The sequence below is a fragment of the Eulemur rufifrons genome, chromosome 2 (genome assembly GCF_041146395.1).
Source record: "Eulemur rufifrons isolate Redbay chromosome 2, OSU_ERuf_1, whole genome shotgun sequence".
Taxonomy (NCBI): Eukaryota; Metazoa; Chordata; class Mammalia; order Primates; family Lemuridae; genus Eulemur; species Eulemur rufifrons.
The window spans coordinates 5,017,654-5,039,493 of record NC_090984.1 but is presented as its reverse complement, the minus strand read 5'-3'; the positions used below and the strand labels follow the sequence as shown (position 1 = coordinate 5,039,493).

At 43.4% G+C, this 21,840-nt stretch overlaps 1 protein-coding gene and 2 pseudogenes across 1 annotated transcript; 1 reads left to right on the top strand and 2 right to left on the bottom strand.

Moving 5' to 3' along the window:
• Positions 1 to 21,840, bottom strand: part of LOC138399495 (cytochrome P450 4F2-like) — an 859,494-nt pseudogene that overhangs the window by 415,495 nt on the left and 422,159 nt on the right.
• On the top strand, positions 1,682 to 3,626 carry LOC138399417 (chromatin target of PRMT1 protein pseudogene; annotated as a pseudogene).
• Positions 11,223 to 15,599, bottom strand: LOC138380885 (olfactory receptor 2Z1-like). Its single transcript, XM_069465344.1, has 4 exons — positions 15,518 to 15,599; positions 14,240 to 14,337; positions 11,890 to 12,774; positions 11,223 to 11,243 (listed from the first exon to the last, which is right to left on the bottom strand). Exons 1-4 carry the CDS (start codon positions 15,597 to 15,599, stop codon positions 11,223 to 11,225), a joined length of 1,086 nt encoding a protein of 361 aa, XP_069321445.1.

The window sequence follows — 21,840 nt, the reverse complement described above, 5'->3', positions numbered from 1 at the left end:
CAAAGAGCTAGTGCTAGAGATGGCAGTCAGAGGTTGAGCAAAGGAAAAACATCTTGATCGAGATTCATGATTACAGAGAATCAAGTTGGAGAACCTAAAAGATAACCAAGGTAAGTAGCATCATTGATTTGGGCACCAGAGGACCTTAAGTAGTCACCCACCCAACAGGGACCCTTCCTGGTTTTCAAGTAGCCCAACTTCTTTGGGCATCTGGTAAAGCAGACCTTTACTGGATCCATCCAAGGTCGACCCTCCTGGTCTGAAAAAGCCAGCTTCCCCTTCCATGTCTCTATTCTCCTCTATATCTCCCCACTAATCGTGGCAAGAGATGCTCCTTGCATCCAGAAGTTCTCAGTGTTAGAGGTGATGTGTGCAAATGGCATTTCAGGACAATATGGGTTTGCTCATTGGAAGGTGAGGTTGAGAGTAAGAACATCAAATATTCTTTGCTAGGTCAGGGCAGTCCCTTCTCATCCATCATCTCATTGGTCATCTTTCTTGTCAACTACATTCATTCAGCAGATTTTTGTTGAGTGCTAAGCATAATGTTCTCCACTCCTGTCCTACAAAATCAAGCCTCAGACAGATGGCTGATGTTCTGGACAACTTCTCACACACCTGCACTGTAAAGGGACATATGAGTTCCAACCTCGATCACTCATATGTCCCTAGGTCCACGTCCTAAATATCATCCCACCTCTGCCTCATTGCAAACTTTGGCTCTGCCCTTCTCTCACACAAAATTTGGAAACAAGCCCTTTATCATGGTTCTAGACTTAATTTTTTTAATCCAACCTCATCATCCCCTATTATCTTGGGCAAGGTCTCCCTACATCACATTCTAGTCTCGTCAGAATCTCACCTTGGCTTTGGCCCCAGGGAATCCGGGGTGGTATGTATTCTGACATTTCACTTGGGCTGTCTTGTGTTTGCTAACCTGGGGACAGACAGTTTAACTCCAAGCATTTGTAGGTAGTGTTTTTCTGGAGGGAGAAGGTAAGACTTTTAGTTAGAAATGGCAAAATCAGGGCACAATGTTACTGTTCCCCACCTCCTGACCAGAGCAGACATAAGGATCAATTATGGTATATTTTTTTTTCTTAATGAGCCTGAGCTGCTCATACCCTTTCCCAAGAGATTCCAGACAGCCACCAATCAAACAATTGAAGTTAGCGTGTAAGATGAAACTAGCCCCATGGAGACCTCTTGATAAAAAGCTCTCATAATCTGACTTCTGCCCACATGTCCATCGTTAGCCCCCTCCCTGTCTGCCTTTTGCTGTGGCACTGTGGATAGGAGGAAAGGCCTTTTCACCGGCCCTCTATGTTAGACAGATGCACATGCACTTTCAGGCTTCTCTCTCGCTTGATGTTAGACCACTAAGAGATTTATCTAGTGTCTATTTTTGCCTCTTTTGAAGCACATGTGCTTCTATCCTTATCTCTTAAGACATGGTACACTAATTATCTATATTCATGTTACTAAGTGACAAATATATTTTTAAATTTGTTACACTCCTATAATTTATATGAGTGCATTATTTCCATGAGCTCTGAAGGTACTGTAGCCCTTTCTCATATTTGCCCTTACAATGCTCCCTCAGGTCTCCCAAGGTTTAGGCTTTGTTCGTTTGTCTTTGAAACTGCATCTTCTGTCTCTTATCATATCTGCTTATTGCGTGTTTTTCATACTTTCCACCTCTCTCAAAACTGTTACCTGAGCCCTTGTTATCACTTTTGATTGAATGTGCTGCACTTAGCTGCATTTCTAAGTTTCTGATTCTTGCAAGTTTGTGGAAACTGTGGAGTCTTTAACCCACATCAGCCTTGATCTAAGTGTACCACTTTACTTAAAAGTTCGTGGGATCTGGAGCTCCTGGTCTAGCAAGCCATGAAAATGCCAATAAATGTTTTGTAATAAAGCTTTTATTTAAACATCCATTTTGTTCGACCTTGAAGCTTTACTAATATGCTGAAGAACAAACAACCGATGCCAGTGAATATTCGGGCTTCGATGCAGCAACAACAGCAGCTAGCCAGTGCCAGAAACAGAAGACTGGCCCAGCAGATGGAGAATAGACCCTCTGTCCAGGCAGCATTAAAACTTAAGCAGAGCTTAAAGCAGCGCCTGGGTAAGAGTAACATCCAGGCACGGTTAGGCCGACCCATAGGGACCCTGGCCAGGGGAGCAATCGGAGGACGAGGCCTACCCATAATCCAGAGAGGCTTGCCCAGAGGAGGACTGCGTGGGGGACGTGCCACCAGAACCCTACTTAGGGGCGGGATGTCGCTCCGAGGTCAAAACCTGCTCCGAGGTGGACGAGCCGTAGCTCCCCGAATGGGCTTAAGAAGAGGTGGTGTTCGAGGTCGTGGAGGTCCTGGGAGAGGGGGCCTAGGGCGTGGAGCTATGGGTCGTGGCGGAATCGGTGGTAGAGGTCGGGGTATGATAGGTCGGGGAAGAGGGGGCTTTGGAGGCAGAGGCCGAGGCCGTGGACGAGGGAGAGGTGCCCTTGCTCGCCCTGTGTTGACGAAGGAGCATCTGGACAACCAATTAGATGCATACATGTCGAAAACAAAAGGACACCTGGATGCCGAGTTGGATGCCTACATGGCGCAGACAGATCCTGAAACCAATGATTGAAGCCTGCCCACCCTCCTGTGAGAGACTCTTGTTAAAGTCACCACATCTGTAAATAACCTTCAGATAACAGATGAGAAGAAACTTGATTGATGCTGGATGGACCTATCACAATAGGCTATGGACTTAACTTGCCACCAGTTAGTTTGTGCATTTAGGTGTTCCTTTCACTTTTTGATACAGTGTTGTATGAAACTGTTTTTTTCCTTTGGTTGGGGTTTTGGGTTTTTTTGTTTTCCTCCTTTGCTCAGACTTCTCTTTGAACACAAATCAAATGTGTTGGCCTCGTGCCTCCCCTCAACTGTCATATGCTCTTCATCTCTTTGCTCCCACAGAAAGGTCCCAGAAAGAGCCAGCATTCTCCCTAATGCCTAGGTTTCTGAGGTTGTAGAGTTCTGTTCTACATCCTCTTTAATAGCCTCCTAGGAGTGTTTAGAATATCTAGAGCTCAAAAATGCATTCTGCCACATTGACAATTTAGTGTAGTAAATTGGGAACATTGACATCGCTATAGGGCCACATAACAGGTTACCTGTGGTAGCATCTCTGATTTGATTGAAGTTACTACCATGTGCATTGACCCCCACATAGATGATAACCGTTTGTACTGGGTTGAGTACGTGCACTTTCTACCCTAGTATGAGATGTACAAACTTTCTCTTGGCTTTATATCATATCCCAAAGGGGTCCTATTGGGCTGGCTTACACCTGCAATACAGGGGAAGAAGCCATTTGGTTTGGCAGGTGTGTCGGAGGGAGAAGGATGGGAGAATGGTGGTAGATGAACTGCCGGGAGGGGTCAGAAGATACCCATGCTGGAATGCAATTATCTTCATGTTTATCCCATACCGATCTTGGGCTTTTCCTCTCAGTGGCTTTGTTTGACCCTGTTTGTATGTTCCTCGAAGGTTTAAGTACAGCAATATTCTGTCAACTGTTCCAGTTTCAGTGGAATCTTGTATTTCTGGTTAATTATAACAAATTGTTCTCTCAAAAAAAAAAAAAAGAGAGAAATCTTCTTGAAAGGGTGGAAACTTACAAGGTGCTCACAGTGGGTGGAGAAAGAATTCTCAAACAAAGTTTAGGGTGGACAGAAGTACAAAGTTTATTTATTTTCCTGAAAAAGAAAAGGAAAGAAAGGAGAGGAGAGGAGAACGGAGGGAGGGAGGAAGGAAGGAGGACGAAGGAAAGAGGGAAAGAGAAAGAAAGAAGAAAGAAAGAGAAAGAAAGGAAGCAAGAGAAAGGAAAGGTTAAGGCAGGAGAGGGAGAAAGAAAGAGAAAAGAAAGGAGGAAGGAAGGGAGGAAGGAAGGAAGAAAAGGAAGAGGAAAGGAAAGGAAGACAGAAAGGAAAGTAAGAGAAAAAAGGGAGGGAGTGGGGAGAGAGAGAGAGAAGTAGCCATGGCACACAGAAAAGAAGTGAAAATGATGAGTAGAACTCCATGGTATACATATACCACATTTTATTAATCCACTCATGTTGATGGGCACTTGGGTTGTTTCCACATCTTTGCAATTGTGAATTGTGCTGCTATAAACATTGTAGTGCAGATATCTTTTTTATAGAATGTCTTTTGCTCCTTTGGGTAGATTCCCAGTAGTGGTATTGCTGGATCAAATGGTAGTTCTACTTTTAGTTGTTTGAGGTGTCTCCATATTACTTTCCATACAGGCTGTACTAGTTTGCAGTCCCACCAGCGGTGTATGAGTGTTCTATCTCTCCTCATCCATGCCAACATTTATTGTTTTGGAACTTTTTGATAAAAGCCATTCTCACTGGAATTAAGTGCTATCTCATTGTGGTTTTGATTTGCATTTCCCTGATGATTAGAGATGTTGAGCATTTTTTCACGTATGTTAGGCATTAATCTATCTTTTTCTGAAAAGTTTCTGTTCATGTCCTTTGCCCACTTTTTAATGGGGCTGTTTGATTTTTTTTTCTTGCTGATTTTCTTCAGTCCCTGAGACCTTTCAAGCCAGAAGAGATTGGGGTCCCATTCTTAGTCTTCTCAAACAGAATAATGGCCAGCCTAGAATTCTGTATCCTGAAAAACTAAGTAATGTATATGAGGGGGAAACAAAGTCTTTCTAACATGAGCAAACACTGAGGGAGCTTGTCAAGATAAGACCTTCCCTGTAGGAAGTACTCAGAACTGCATTATACACAGATCAGCACAATAGACAGTCACCGGTGTAAAATCACCCAAAAGCTAAAGGTCAAAGACTAGATACCGCAATGGCTCAAGAAATAAAGTAAAGCAACAAAGTCCTACTCAACAGGATGAACAGAAATCCACCCCACTTGTCAGTTTTTTCAATAAATCTGAATGGCTTGAACTGCCCACTGAAGAGACACAGGCTGGCTGAATGGATAAATATATACAAGTCAAGTGTCTCCTGTCTTCACGAAACACATCTAACCCACAAGGACTCATTTAGACTCCAGGTGGAGATGAAAAACAATATTCCATGCAAATGGAAACCAAAAGAAGGCTGGTGTAGCATTTCTAACATCACATCACTTAGTCTTCAAATCAACAAAAGTAGTGAAAGACAAAGATGGTCATTATATAATGGTAAAGGGAACAATTCAACAAGAAGACATGACAATTCTAAATATTTATACACCTATCACAGGAGCACCCAGATTCATAAAGCTAATCCTACTCGATCTAAACAAAATGATAAGCAGCAGCACCATAATAGCCAGGGACTTCAACACCCCTCTAACAGAATAGGACAGATTCTCCAAACACTGCATAAAGAAACAATGGACTTAAACAGAACTCAAGAACAAATGGGCCTAATAGACATCTACAGAACATTTTACCCAAAAACCACTGAAAATATGTTCTTCTCATCAGTTCATGGGACAGTCTCTAAGACTGACCACATCCTAGGCCACAAAACATGGCTCAATGTAGAAATTATGCCATGCATCTTCTCAGACAACAGTGAAAAAAATTAGAAATAAACTCCAACAGAAACACTCATCTCTATACAAAGTCATGGACACTAAACAACCTAGTGCTGAATGATAGGTCAAGGAGGAAATTAAAATGAAAATCAAAAGATTCTTTGAACTAAATGATGGTGACACAAGTTATCAAAATCTGAGGGATACAACTAAAGTAGTCCTGAGAGGAAAGTTCCTAGCCATAAATGCCTACATTCAGAAGACAGAAAGTTCACAAATCAATAATCTAATAATGAATTGTCTCAAAGAACTGGAAAAGGATGAGCAAAGCATTCCCAAACACAGCAGAAGCAAAGAAATAACCAAGATCAGAGCGGAACTAAATGAAAATGATAATAAAAGAACTATACAGAAGATTAATGAAACAAACAGTTGGTTCTTTGAAAAGATAAACAAAATTGACATGCTTCTCACCAGATTAAGCAGAAGCAGAAAAGAAAGGACACTAATAATCTCTATTAGGAATGAAAAAGGAGAAATTACGACTGATACCATGGAAATACAAAATATCATCTCTGAATACTATGAAAATCTCTATGCACATAACCTGGAAATGTGGAGGAAATGGGCAAATTCTTAGAAACAGACAGCCCCCCTGGGTTCAATCAAGAAGAAATGGAATTCCTGAACAAACCAATATCAAGTACCGAAATTGAAGCAGCAACAAAAAATCGTCCAAGAAAAAAAAAGTCCTGGACCAGATAGTTTCATACCCAGATTTTACCAGACCTATTAATACAAAGAACTGGTGCCTATCCTGCAGAAATTATTCCACAACATTGAAAAGGAAGGAATCCTCCCCAATTCTCCCCAATCCTCTTCAATTTTATGGAGCCAACATCACCCTGATACCAAAGCCATCCCAGAGACACAGAGATGGTTCAACATATGCAAATCAATAAATGTAATTCACCACATAAATAGAAGCAAAAACAAAGTTCATATAATCCTCTCCATAGAGGCAGTAAAAGCATTCAACAAAATTCAGCACCCTTTTATGATAAGAATGCTTAACAAAATAGGCATAGATGGAACTTACCTTGAATGGCTAAAAGCCATATACACCAAACCCACAGCCAACATCATAATGAATGAGGATAAACTGAAAGCATTCCTGCTTAGAACTGAAGCATATGTCTTTTAAGTGGAGCATTTAAACCATTATTGTTGAGTGATAGAATTTATATGGTATGATGTTGTGTTCATCATGTTGGGTAGTACCTTATTGCTTTATTTTCCCTCTTGTGCTATTGTTTTACAAGAGATGTGAGGTTTAGCTTTTTTATATAATTTTACACTGGTGGGTCCCTATTGTGCTAATTCCTGTATCATGAAGTTATGAGTATTTCCTGCAGCACAGGTCTGGTCATGATAAATTCCCTCAATGTTTGCTTGTCTGGAAAAAACTTAATTTCTCCATCAATTGGGAAACTTAGTGTTGCAGGATACAAGATTCTAGGGTGACAGTTGTTCTGTTTAAGAAGATTGAAGATGGGGTCCCACTCCCTTCTAGCTTGTAAGGTTTCCACTGAGAAGCCTGCACTTAGCCTGATGGCTTTTCCTTTGTAGGTCAGTTGTTACTTTCGTCTTGCTGCTTGTAGAATTTTCTCCTTCATTTTGGCTTTGGCCAGTTTGATTACTCTGTCTTGGGGATGACTTATTTGCTATGAATGTTGCTGGTGTTCAGTGACCTTCTTGTATCTGAACGTCTGGATCTCTGGCGATATCAGGAAAGTTTTTCTGAATAATTCTCTCAAATACATTTTCCATGCTTTTAGTTCTTTCTTCTTCTCCCTCGGTGGTACCTATAATTCGTATGTTAGTTCACTTCACATGATCCTGCAGCTCTCCAAGTGATTACTTAGTGTTTTTTATTCTCTTCTCTGCCTCTTTAAATGTCTGGGTTACCTCAAGAGTCTTATCTTCAAGCTCTGAGATTCTTTATTTTCCTCAGTTTAGTCTGTTGCTAAAGATTTCTGCTGTGTTTTGAATTCCCTAAATTACTCTTTCATTTCTTTAAGTTCTGTAGTATTTTATCCTCTCTTATGTTGTTTGGCACTTTAGTGACTTTTTCATTAATTTCCTGAAATATTTTTTGAGTTCTTTTTGTTGGTTTTCAACTTTCTTTTCAGTTCCATTGATCTTATTTGACATCCATATTCTGAATTCCATTTCTGTAATTTTGGCAATTTCCTTGTGGTTGTAGTCCACTACCGTAGCTCCATTGTGATCCCTTGGGAATGTGAAATTGTTTTGTTTTTTCATGTTGCCAGAGTTGTTTTGCTGATTTCTTCTCATCTGAATCCTCTTCTCTGTGCTCCAGGCTAATAGGATCGCAGGGCACCTGTTCTCCTTTGCTGGGAACTCTCCTGTTTAGTCAGGGGAAGGGGAAGACCCTAGATGGAGCTTTTGTGTCCTACTCTGGGGTGTTGACTCAGCAAGGGAGGTGCAGGTGCACTGAGAGCCTATAGAACAGCTGTCCTGTTTTGTCCCATTCCCCTGTGATTCCCTCAGTGCAAGCCAGTGTGAGATGATCTCTGTGCAGGGTAGTGGATTGTTCCCCAGTCATTATTGGAACTTTGAGTTGGGGCCTGGATGCGACTCTCTCCATGGAAGCTCTTGTTGTGAGGGTTTGCTCTGCACCAGGTCATCCAGTGGAGGTGACAGTGGCAGTTGAGTAAGTCTATCTACGCAGTGGTCATGGGTGAGTGGGTTGTGAGCATTTGTCCTAACCAGGTCCAGGAATAATGGCTGCTCAAGACTTGTTAAAGTGTTGGACCTCACGGTTGTTCTGCCAGCCCAGAGACATTGGTGGAGACTCAAGGGTGGGTCTTGGGACCCAGGCATAACTCTAGAATCTTAGGGGTGGTGTTATAGGCTCAGTGGGGGCCCTGGAGCAACAGTTGTAGAGCCTCAGTCTCAGGTGCAGTAATGGACTCTGAGCTGTATCTGGGGAACACGAGGGCAGAGCCACAGAGGTGGGGGCTGTTCCACCAGCAGGGAGACTGCTGCAACCCAGTCACAGCAGCGTTTTGTCCAAGGGGCCTCATGACTGTGGAGGTGGGCCAGGGCTGCTGGTCAGCCGAGGTTCTCCCCCGACCTAAGTCCCACGGAGGCAGTCAACCAAGGCTTCCCAGATGGTGCCTGTGGTGCCTGAGTCTCGTCTTCTGCTCAGATTCCCCACAGCGGGGAGGGGTGCGTGGCTCCCAGTCACAGCTCATGGCACGGGGGAGCGTCTGTTCTGTGTGCTCCCTCCCTGGCCTAGCAGGGGTGATGTGAGGGCTACTGCTGGAAAGCCGAGTCCTGAGCAGACCTGGTGGCATGCACCTAAGCATTCAGGATGGCATTAGCTGCAGAAACCAGGATTGACAGCTGCCATATCTCTGCAGCGCCTGCTTTCTGTTGCAATGTCTTTGCACAGACTCTGAGCAGTCCCCCAATAGCCTAGAGGTCTGCAGAGGTGGAGGGGTCCCCTAACAGCTCAAGCTGCCTGCAACTTTTACCCATCTCCTTAAAGGCAGTGCCCCCATGGGCTGCTTCTATTTTTCTGTCTTCTCCTTCTCCTCAGCAGTGTGAGTTAAGTTGGAATACCCAGATTAATCTCTTGAGATGGTAAGTGGTGCTTGGGGTAAGAATCAGCCATGCCCTGTTGGACTGAGTCAGTAGATGCTGTAATGGGCTGTACAAGTGGTTTGTGCTTGCAGGAAAGGGCCAGTTGCAATGTTGTCCTTTGTGCCTGTGACCATGGCTAGCCCCTCAGGGGAAGTGCCTGGATGCCACAGGCACTGGGAGGGGCCCTGGAGCTCCCAGGGGATTCCCAGTTTTCCGCCTCAGTGAGGTGGATGCAGGAGTGAGGCTGAGTGGGGCCAGGTGGGGTAAGCCTGCCTTCAGGCTCCGCAGACGTAGGCCCTAGAACTGTCTTGCAAGGATCAAAGATCGGCTCCCAGGCTGCTGGGGAAAGCTGCTGGGAAGGGTGCTGATGCAGTTTCACCAAACTGGAAGGTCTGCTCATGGGCAAGGGCCCATCTGGGATTCGGAGACTGGCTGTCTGGAGTGAGATTCACTCTTCTCCCTCCTGCCCTGCTCCACAAGTCTCCCTCCAGTGTCTGGTTGCAAACGGGCATCTGAACTCACTGAGTTTGCCAGCAACGGTGCCAAAGGTGGGGGAACTCCCTGTCCAAGGTCCCACCCCAGTCTGCAAGTGTGGCTTTCCTGTGGGGGGAGCGGTGCTCCACCTGTTTGCTGCAGTCTTGGACCCACGCCGCACTCTTCTGTCAGCTGTGCCCTCGTGGGCTCCCTTGCTTCCCCAGTTTAGTTGTCAGATCTCCCCTCTGTGCCTCCAAGCAACCTGGTCGAGTCCTGGGGTTACAGGACCTGGCCCACATGCCGATCCCACTGGCAGACATCCCCAGGGAGTGCTGGTGGGAAGGGAACTCCCAGACCAGGTACCCCTACATCCACCACAGGTCCTCAAAGGGAAAGGTGTGGGCCCCACTCTCTGGGGAAACCTCAGACTCATGGGTACAAGAACACAGGGGACTCAGCCACTTTTGAGAGTCTCAGCTCACTCATTGCTCTTGGCTGCAGTGGGTGGGGGAGGGGGCAGGAAAAGAGACTGTGAACAGAGGAGAGCCAGCACTCCAGCCCCTTCCGGTCCCTCTCCCTGGAGGGAAGCCCACACAAAATGTCCAAGCTCTGGGATCACACAAATTCTCCAGGGCCACTGTCGTCTGGGCAGGAGCTGGGAATTGTGTGGGAGCAGGTGACGTGAAAACTGAAGGGCCGGTGCTCTCTGGGGTGGACAAAGAGATGCCATCGGCAGAAAAGCAGTATGGAGCCTGCCATCTCGCTTCCAGATCATGGGTGTTTGGAGAGAGCCCAAAGGGGCTGGAAGCCTGATGCTCTATTTTCAAGAAGCCCCTACTGCATTGGTTGCAGTAGCCCTTGGGCTCATGTGGGTGGAAAAGCTCCCAAGCAGCTTGGAGGCCACCTGATTACCATAGGTGTGAGGGATGGAGAAACAAATCCCCCACCCACCCTCTCCACGAGGCACCCAGCTTCTCTGGGGTTGATCTCTGCTGATGTCTTTTTTCTTCCTGCTCTGCTCTGAACCTTTTCCCTGTGAAACCTCTGGCAGGCTCTGGCAACTTCCCCCGAACTACACTGGAGCTGTGCCCTTTGCCCCCTCTGCTTTCTCTGAAACCCTTCCTTCCCTCCAGGATGATCTGACAGCTCGTGTCTCTACTCAGCCATCTTCTCCCCCTTCGCATATAAATTTTTGAAACTTTGGGAGTTGATGCTCTATAAGGTTTGAGGTTTGGATCCACCTTCTTTTTCCAGTTAGATAGCCACTGATTTGCAACACTTTCATTGTATAAATGTACAGGTTATTTTTTAACTTCAGAGGAAATTATGAATGCCGTTTTATTGAGTAACAGCTAACACGTTCCTTTGTTTCACTTAGATTTCTGCTAGTCGTGACAAAGAAACAGATCTGTTGCGTAAGAATCACATGTTGCGTGATGAAATTGCCAATCTAAGAGTAGAAATAAACACAATAAAAATGGAAAATGAAGAAAAGGAAAAGGAATATTTGGAGGACAACAAAATCTTACAAGAAAAGGCTAATGACCTTCAAAAGACTATAACACTCAACGGGGAAAGAGTCACCAATACAATATTCTTGCATGATTGCAATATCACTCTTCTAACGCATGAGAATATAATACTAAAACATGAACTGGAAGAAGAAAAACAAAACGAAGAAAAACTGAAAACAGAAGTTGAGTCATACAAACTTAGACTGGCTGCTGTTATTCAGGATCGTGATCAAAGTCAGACCACAGCGAAAGACCTAGGGTTTGTTTTCCAGCAAGCAAAAGATGAGTGGTCTGGTAGAGAGGAATATATGAATTCTCATGCCAACAACCTTTTTCAACTGCTTCATGAATCCGAAAGTAAATTCAGAAGGCTACAAGTTGAGTTCCGTCATACAAGAGATGCTCTCCAAGAAAAGACTCTGGTTTTAGAAGGTGCACAAAGAGACCTGAGGGAGACAGAGTTTCAAAGGAAGGAAATGGGACGAATGTTCCAAGGTGAACAAGACAAAGTGAATAAGTACATCATAAAGCAGGAGTCTTTGGAGGAGAGATTATCTGAAGAGCAACGTAAAAACATGTTACTTCAACAACAACTAGATCATGCTCACAAGGAAGTTGCCAATAAAGACAAGACATTAACTACTAACCAACACAAATTTCATGCGACTGTAAAAACACGTTGTCCTGCTGTGGGCTGTGGTAGGTGCCTGGCACCATGTACATGAACAGGGCAGCCGCGTAAAAGAGTCCCACCACGGCGATGTGTGAGGAGCACGTGGTGAAGGCTTTGTGTCGGGCCTCTGCTGAGTGCATGTGAAGAACAGCTGCCAACACATGGCCATAGGAGACCGCGATAAGTGACATGGGCAGTAGCAAAATCAGCACCGCTGAGACGGACAGCGCCAACTCGTAGGCAGATGTGTCAGCACAGGAGAGCTTGAGGAGGGCGGGCACCTCACAGAAGAAGTGGTCCACATTGCGTGAGGCACAGTAGGGAAAGTGCAGGGTGATGGACGTCTGGATGGAGGCCACGAGCACACCTGAGAACCAGGAAGTGCCCACCATGAGCAGGCAGACTTGATGTTGCATGAGCATGGGATAATGCAGGGGGTGGCACACGGCAACGTAGCGGTCATAAGACATGAGGGACAGCAGGACAATTTCAGAGATTCCCATCACCATCAGGAAGAACATCTGAGCTGCACACCCCCCGAATGAGATGGAGCCCCCTCCCTGCAGGAAGTCGGCTGCCATCTTGGGGATGGTGATCAGTAGAAACCCAATGTCCAACAGAGAGAGCTGACTGAGCAGGAAGTACATGGGTGTGTGGAGCTTGGATTCTGTGCTGATCAAGAAGAGCAGGACGGTGTTGCCCAGAGGGCCTGTGGTGAACGTGGCAGCCACCAGGGAAAACAGGACCAAGTGTGGCCCTGTGTGGCTGAAGAGTCCCATGAGAATAAAATCTGTGGCCATTGATTGATTTGATGCCTCTATCCTCCAGGAGGCGTAATTCACCTGCAGGAAGAACAGCGCATTTGGCAAGAGGTACGATTTGATGATTTCCTGTATGGAAATAGGCTGGACGTTTACTGGTGTACCCTAACATTGAAGGCTCCATTCTGCGAGGTATGATTCTCTTCATAGGCACAGGCCCAGTGACCCCATCCTCTGCCTGAGTGAGGACACTGAAGGGAATCAGACACCACATGGCAGAGGAAATATTTAATCGAGCCATTGCTGACTGGCAATATGGAAATGTACATTTTCAAATATTGGCCATGATTACTCTTTGAAATGAGTCCAAATCAATGGCCATGACTGTGAAATGGTTCATAATTTTGGTTGCTTAGTGCTATGTGTCAGTTCTTCATATTAGCTTCCGCATTCTGTAAGGAGATTATAAAAATTAAAGAAGACACAAACTCCCAGACATCCTTTGCCTCTACTCAAAGGGAAACCATTAGCTAGAAGTTACTCTTCAGCTCAAGAATGTTTTGATTTTTGTACTACTTAAAAGGTATTTAAAATTAAATATTAAATCATAACCCATTTATTCTTAAATGCTAGTGAAAAGAAAATGCCCCCTGTGCTATGTCATCACAGTCATGCAAAGAAAGCAATATTAAATTTGATTGTAATTTTCTGGTACCTTTATCGCCGCAATTTCAGGTCCTTTGAGCTCTTCCTCCCCTTGCTCTGATGTCACAAAGTCATGTTCTGCTGTCAATTCCACAGATTTAGTTAAAATGGGCTACTTAGAACGAATCCATAAAAACTTTAGTCTTCATAAACACAGAAAATTAAAGAATTTTGACTTGTATAAATTGAGAGAGTATAAAAGAAGCTTAATGGGTAGCAGAACGTTTACGTACTTAAGAAATTCTCATAATTCTGTAAAACTTCAAGACACTACTCATAGAGGCACTGGATGTCACCAACCACCAGGCACACAAGCGTCTCAAATATCCACTCACAAAATCATGCACGTGCCAGAAATGAACAAAGCCATGAGAAACACAACAAAATTGTAAGGTATAGCAAAACATAGAAAGAACACTGGGTACTGCTGTCTACTTCATGACAGTAACCCTAGCTTTTTAACCACATGCAGCGCATGTGCTTGTCAGTAAACATTGCTAAAATTACCCTAAGTTTTTGTGCATTTATACTGTACACCCTGTTCCTCATATCGCTAATGCTTTCCTCTGCTATGACAAATTTCCTTCCATCTTTTAAGACTCAGGTTGCTACGTGAAGTTCTCCTTCATTTTGCATCCTTCTACCGGATAAACAGGCATCTCCTTCCTTGAGGCTGCCTCAGGACCTTACTGATTTCTCGACTCTAACTTCCCCACCTCAACTGTCAGTCATTTCTTTCTGTGGCTGTTCCCTCAGTTCCTGGAGCATAGGGAATAACCTCCCAAAACCTCTTTCGAAGGACAATCTCTACCTACTTTGCTGCATAAACACTGGCAGTGGGCTTCAGGGGCTAGAAAGGAATATAGCTTTTCCAAAGACCATGACTGACCTGAGCCTTAAAGACGGAGGTGAAGCCCGATGAAAAGCTGTAGAGGCCGGGGAGAAAGGGAGAGGCGGCCAGGAAAGCAGCAGGAGCGAGAGAGAAGCCTGAAAGTGCATGTGCGTCTGACTAACATAGAGGGACTGGTGAAAAGGGCTTTCCCCCTTTGGATAATGCCACAGAGAAAGGCAGACGGGGACAGGGCTAATGGTGGACATGGGGGCAGAGGTCAGGTTAGGAAAGCTGTGTATGATATTGTCAGCTACTTGGATGCTCATAATTCAAGGAAGGGTTCATCATTTTCTTTGCCCTGGAGAGACATCACTGTAAGTACTACAGGGAGAAGGAATTCCGGAGGCATATGAAGAAATGGAAGGAGACGGAGTGCAAGGCAATATGGCCACACAAAGGCAATGCAGGCCTGAAATGAACGAGTGTTCGCAGAGAAACTTCAGATATAAAATACCACTGCCCTGTCTACCATGCGTTTTAATTCAATACGTACATAGATAAATATGGGTTTCGTATTTTACATATTTAGGAATTCAGGACATAACATTGCAAATATTAACGAAGATCAACAGAAGATCCTGGGGATCCCCAAGAATTTATACTTCTATTACTTCCTCTTCTTCTCCACATGCAGAGAGGTTTAGTTAAATGTGGTGTGTTCAATGTGATCCAATATTATAAGGCACTTACATTAAATCATGGATACACCTGTCACTAGGGATAGATCTCAAAAATACTACCTATTATGGAGAAGTAAAAAAGCTGCTGAATGATGCATACAGTGTACACCACTTCTATAAAAGTTTAGCACCTGAAAGGAGGCTGAATATAATATTTATGACCACAGACATATGTACTAACATATCTTCAAAGGACATGGCCATGATAGCCAGCTAATTCAAGGTGATGCTTAATTCGGCACAACAGTTTTCAATACTACCAAAGGACCCTAAGGCCAAAAAGGTTCAGGATGACTGTTTAAAGACTACGTCTACCAAATAGTCACAAACAGATGATAAATTACTTTCCTGTTTTCAATGATCACGGAAACCTCCGCCCCAAGCCAACCCCACAAAACACAGTCTGCTAGTCAGAACTCAGGACTGCCTCGATATCATCAGTGTAATGACCATCAGATGACATAACTCAACTTAAAACATGACTCACCATGCTCACATAGAGCCTTCCTCTAGGTAAAGGTGAGAATTGCAATAAGCATTGGAAACACTGGGAAAATCATGCCCTCTCCTAGTTCACCTCTGTCTCTTCCCTAACCAACACAGGGATGGCACACTGGGAACCTGACGGAGGCACAAAGACCCCTTGAGGCCAGAAGTTTGAAGTTGCAGTGAGCCATGGTCGGGCCATGGCACAGCAGCCTGGGAGACACAGCGAGACCTCGCCACCACACAACAACAGAAAAATTTACCTGATCTCAATGTCCACAGCTTCTTGTCGTGTACAGCTGTCTTTGGTCTCGAAACTGTCACTGGGAAGGGACCCTCAGTGTCCTTTGAAACAAAGCGTATCATGTCTTCAATAGGCAACCCCTACAATGCACTTCAGTACTGTTTCTCAAGGTTAATAAGTGGAGACTAGGCAAACTTTACATTACTAGAGATAAAATCAACACCAGTCAGAAAGAAAAGCCAATCCTAAAATGCTAATTCAAATTCTGTACCATAGTAGGACAGTGTCAAGTACTCGACAGACTCTGTGCTTAACTACTGGTCTAGTATACGTTAATGTCCACTAAGGACAGGTGACAAAATGACTTTCAAACCATTTACTGATTTCCTGCATAATGTAAGTCGCAACCCACTGGCAGACCCTCTCACAAAAGGCCCTATTCTGGGGGGTGCGATTCTCTTCAGGGGCATGAGCTGCATGAGCCGATCCTCTCCCTGAACCTAGACACTGAAGGGAATCAGAGAGCACAGGGCAGGAGACACATTTGACCTAGGCTTTACTGACTGGCAATATGAAATGTAAACTTTGAAACTTTGGGGACCATGACTCATTAAATGTGAGTCCAACGAAAGGCCATGAGTGTGACTTTTTCACAATTTCAATCACCTTGTCATGCACGTAAGTTTTATGTTAGGTTCCTTTTCACGAACGGAGGGTATAAAAATTAAGGAACGAACAGAATTTCAGAAATCCTTTGCGTCTATTCCAACGGCAACGACTACCTGTAAATTACCATCCAATTTGAGAATGTTCTGAGTTTCATGACAAGAGATTTTTAAAATGAAATATTAAATTACGACCCACTGGTTCTAAAATGCTGTTTCAAAAGGAAAAAAATCCCCTCTGCTGTGTCATGTTAGTCATACAAAGAAAACAATCTTAAACAAGTAATTTATATATAATTTTCTTATACCTGTGTCTCGTTAATTTCACTTTCTGGTGACTCTTCTTCGTCTTCCCCTGATGGTGTGCCCATGTCTTCTTTTGCTGTCAAATCCATACATTTAGTTAAAATGAGCTTAGAGCAATGCCATAAGAGCTATCATCTTCATAAAACTATACGGAAAATTAAAGATTTTTTGCTTTAAAAAATTCAGAGACAGCAAATGAAGCTTAAAGTGTAGCAGAATGTTTACCTTTTTAAAAAAATGCTCCAAATTATCTAAGACTTGAAGAAACCACTCCGGGGAGGCACTCGATGTCACCAGCTACCTGGCATACAAACATCTCAAACGTTCACTCAGAAATTCATCCACCCAACAGAAATGAACACAACCATCAGAAACAAAACACAATTGAACACTACAGTGAAACACAAGAAGGAACACTCTATAGTGTCGTCCACTTCATAATATTAACAGGATCTTTTGAGATACATGGCGAGCATGTGCTTGTTACTAATGACTGAAAAAAACAAAATCACCCTTGTTTTCTGTAGCTTTAGCAGCGGACACCCTATGCGTTATATCAGAGATGCTTTCCTCTAGTAGTCTGACAACTTTCTTTCGTCTTTTAAGACCCAGGTTCCTGTGTCAAGTCCTCCTTGATTCTGGCTCTTTCCCCACAGAAACAGGCATCTCCTTCCTTAGGGCTGCCTCGGGACCTTACTGATTTCCCTACTCTAACTTCCCCACCTAAACTGTCTGTCATTTCTTTCTGTGGCTGTCCCCTCTGTTCCTGGAGCGTAGGGAATAACCCTCCAAAACATCGTTGGAACAACACTCTCTATCTACTTCACTCCATAAACACTGGCATTGGGCTTAAGGGGCTAGAAAGGAAAATGGCTTTTGCAAAGGTCATGCCTGCCGTGAGACTTAAAGATGGAGGTGAAGCCCAAAGAAAAGCTGTAGAGGATGGGGAGAAAGTGAGAGGCCGCCGGGAAGCAGCAGGAGTGAGAGAGAAGCCTGAAAGTACATGTGCATCTGTCTAACATAGAGGGCCGGTGAAAAGGCCTTTCCTCCTATCCACAGTGCCACAGTAAAAGGCAGACAGGGAGAGCGCTAACGATGGACATGTGGGCAGAAGTCAGATTATGAAAGCTTTTTATCAAATTGGAAGGTAGTAGCATAGTAATAATTGAAGAAAACAGTCATCCTTTTGTTCCCATTGCAGAGACTTTACTGTAACTACTACAGGGAGAAGGAATTCCGGAGGCATATAAGGAAATGGAAGGAGATAAAGTAGAAGGCAATATTGCTAAACAAAGGGAAGGCAGGCCTGACACGAATGAATGACTGCTTGCAGAAAGATTTCCAATCTAAAATGTCAGTGCCTTGTATACTATGCATTGTAACTCAATACGTTGAGAGATCATTCTGTGTTTTGTTTTACATGTTTTTCATTTTAATGTACAATATTCTAAACATCAAGGGATACATAGCATTTAATGTAAAAGCTGTCAGCAATCTCCAATTAATTTTACTTCCACGTTCCCATCTCTTATCCACATACGGAATATTTCGTTAAATATGGTACACACAGGTGAGGCAGTATTAAAAGGAACTTAACTTAAACCAGGGATACTTGTATCAATACAGATAGATCTGAAATACATTACATAATGTTGAGGGGAAAAAATGCAGAAAGACACATACAGTACACACTATTTATATAAAATTTTAGAACATGGAAAAAAGGTCTATACAATATTTACAACCAAACACTGATGTAGGACCATGTCATTAGAGTGTGTGGGAATGATACCTGGCTACTTTCAGGTGTTGCTTCATTCTACACAATGTCTTTTGATACTACAAAAGGACCCTAAGCCCACACAGTTTCAGGATCACCATTTTAAAGACACAGTCTACCAAAGAGTCCTTAGGAAATGATTCATTTCTTTCCCCTTTTCATTATTCACAGATACCTTTCCCCCTCACACACACAGACATAAAGTCAGACAACCGCAACCTATAAGTCCCTAAATATCATGAGTATAATGACAAGAAGGTAAAGTTACTAAAGGTAAATCATGACTGACATGTTAGCAGAATGCTTTCCTCCAGGAAATGATCAGAATTCCAATAAGCAATTGAAACACTACAAAAATCACGCACTCTCCTCATTCACCTCCCTCAATTTCTGAACAAAGTCAGGGATTGCAAACTGGGAACTTCATGGACGCAGAAAGACCTCTACCCCTGGAGTTTGAGGTTGCAGGGAGCCCTCATTGGGCCACTGCACATCAGCCTCGGTGAACCAGAAGGCCTTGGCTCTAAGTAACAACAACAAATATACATACCTGGTCTGGCTGATTCCACCCCTATTCTTCCTCGACCCATTCTCCGACGAAGAACATTCCGAATGCTGGCACGCTTACTGGGCTTTAAAGAAAGTGTAACATAGTTACAATAGTCAACTCCTATAATGTATTTAAATACTGCTTCCAGAGGTTACTATTAGGAAACTATGCAAGCTTTACAAAACTAGGAGCTGAAATCAAGCCGAGTCAGAAAGAGAAGCCAAACATTAAATCTTAATGGAAGTCACACACGACAACATGACACCGATATGTACCGACACAGATTGTCTCCTTCAATCCAGGTCTCCTGTATTCTAACACCCACTAAGGACAGCAGATGTAATAATTTCAGTCCATTTGATGAATTCCCACATGGAAATCAGTTGGACGTTTACTGGTGTACCCTAACACTGAAGGCTCCATTCTGCGAGGTACGATTCTCCTCATAGGCACAGGCCCGGTGACCCCATCCTCTCCCTGAGTGTGGACACTGAAGGGAATCAGACACCACACGGCAGAGGAAATATTTAATCGAGCCATTGCTGACTGGCAACATGAAAATGTACATTTTCAAATATTGGCCATGATTACTCTTGGATATGAATCCAACTCAATGGCCATCACAGTGAAATCGTTGATAATTTGGGTTGCATAGTACTATGTGTCAATTCTTGATGTGGGCTTACTCATCATGTAAGGAGGAGACAAAAATTAAAGAGGAAACAAACTTCCAGAAATCCTTTGCCTCTACTCAAAGGGAAATGATTAGGTACAAGTTATTCTTCAGTTGAAGGATGTCTTGAGTTTTGCTACTACTTAAAATTAAATATTAAATTCTAACCCATTCATTCTCAAATGCTATTCCAAAAGAAAATGCCCCCGTGTTATGTCATGCCAGTCATGCAAACAAAGCAATATTAAATTTGATTGTAATTTTCTGGTACCTTTATCGCCGCAATTTCAGGTCCTTTGGGCTCTTCCTCCCCTTGCTCTGATGTCACAGAGTCATGTTCTGCTGTCAATTCTACAGATTTAGTTAAAATGAGCTACTTAGAACGAATCCATGAAAACTTGAGTCTTCATAAACACAGAAAATTAAAGAATTTTGACTTATATAAATTGAGAGAGTAAAAGTGAAGCTTAATGGGTAGCAGAATGTTTACGTGCTTAAAAAATTCTCCTAATTATGTAAAACTTCAAGACACCACTCACGGAGGCACTGGATGTCACCAGCCACCTGGTACACAAGCGTCTCAAAGATCCACTCACAAAATCATCCAAGCGCCAGAAATGAACAAAGCCATGAGAAACACAACAAAATTGTAAGGTATAGCAAAACATAGAAAGAACACTGGGTACTGCTGTCTACTTCATAACAGTAACCCTAGCTTTTTATCCACATGCAGCGCATGTGGTTCTCAGTAAACATTGCTAAAATTACCCTAACTTTTTGTGCCTTTACAATGTACACCCTGTTCCTCATATCGCTAATGCTTTCCTCTGCTATTCTGACAAATTTCCTTCCATCTTTTGACACTCAGACTGCTACGTGAAGTTCTCCTTCATTTTGCCTCCTTCCCCAGATAAACAGGCATCTCCTACCTTGGGGCTGCCTCAGGACCTTACTGATTTCTCTACTCTAACTTCGCCACCTCATCTGTCAGTCATTTCTTTCCATGGCTGTCCCCTCTGTTCCCGGAATGTAGAAAACAACCCACCAAAACATCTTTGCAAAAAGAATCTCTACCTATTTCACTCAATAATTATTGGCACTGGGCTTAAAGGGATATAAAGGAAAATGGCTTTTCCAGATCAGGCCTGACTTGAGACTGAATGAGTATGGTGAGCCCGAGTAGAAGGTGTAGTAGAGGCAGGGAGAAAGGGAGAGCAGGCCTGGAAGCAGTGGGAGCAAGAGACAAGCCTGAAACTGCATGTGCATCTGTCTAAAGCAGAGGGACCGGTCAAAAGGCCTTTCCTCCTATCCACCGTGCCACAGAAAAAGGCAGACAGGGAGAGGGCTAATGATGGACATGTGGGCAGAAGTCAGATTATGAAAGCTTTATATCAAATTGGAAGGTAGTAGGATAGTAGTAATTCAAGGAGAGGTTCATCCTTTGGTTTCCATTGGAGAGACATGTCTGTAGCTACTACAGGGAGAAGGAATTCCAGAGGCATCTAAGGAAATGGAAAGAGAGGAAGTAGAAGGCAGTAATGCAAAACAAAGGCAAGGCAGGCCTGACACGAATGAGTGTTTGCAGAAATATTTCCAATATAAAATGTCGGTGCCCTGTAAGCTATGCATTGTAACGGAATACCTTGAGCGATAATTCTGAGTTTTGTACTCCATGTTTTCCATTTTAATGTACAATATTCTAAACATCAAAGGATACACAGCACTTAATGTCGAAGCTCTCAGCAATCCCCAATTAATTTTACTTCCATGTGTGTCCTCTTTTACCCACATCCAGAGTATTTGGTTCAAGATGGTAAATTCATGTGAGGGAGTATTATAAGGAACTTAAAATAAATTGAACCAGGGATTCTTGTGTCAATACAGATAGATCTCAAATACATTACATAATGTTGAGGAAAAAAAAATTGAAGAAAGACACATACAGTATACACTATTTATATAAAATTTTAGGACTTGGAAACAAGGTCTATATAATATTTGCAACCACACACTTATGTAGGAACCATATCTGGAGAGGGCATGGGTATGATACCTGGCTACTTCCAGGTGTTGCTTCATTCTACACAATGTCTTTTGTTCCTACAAAAGACCCTAAGCACACACAGCTTCAGGATCACCATTTGAAAGACACAGTCTACCAAAGAGTCATTAAGAAATGATTCATTTCTTTCCCGTTTTCATTATTCACAGATA

Excerpts from the sequence above, each read along its gene's own strand:
- LOC138380885 (XM_069465344.1), bottom strand. The coding sequence starts at position 15,599 with ATGGCTCACTGCAACTTCAAACTTCTGGCCTCAAGGGGTCTTTGTGCC. Across the intron at positions 14,338-15,517 it reads AGTGTGCCATCCCTGTGTTG|GCTTCTCTCTCGCTCCTGCT; the intron begins GTTAGGGAAGAG and ends ATGCACTTTCAG. Across the intron at positions 12,775-14,239 it reads CCTCCGTCTTTAAGGCTCAG|GAAATCATCAAATCGTACCT; the intron begins GTCAGTCATGGT and ends ATTTCCATACAG.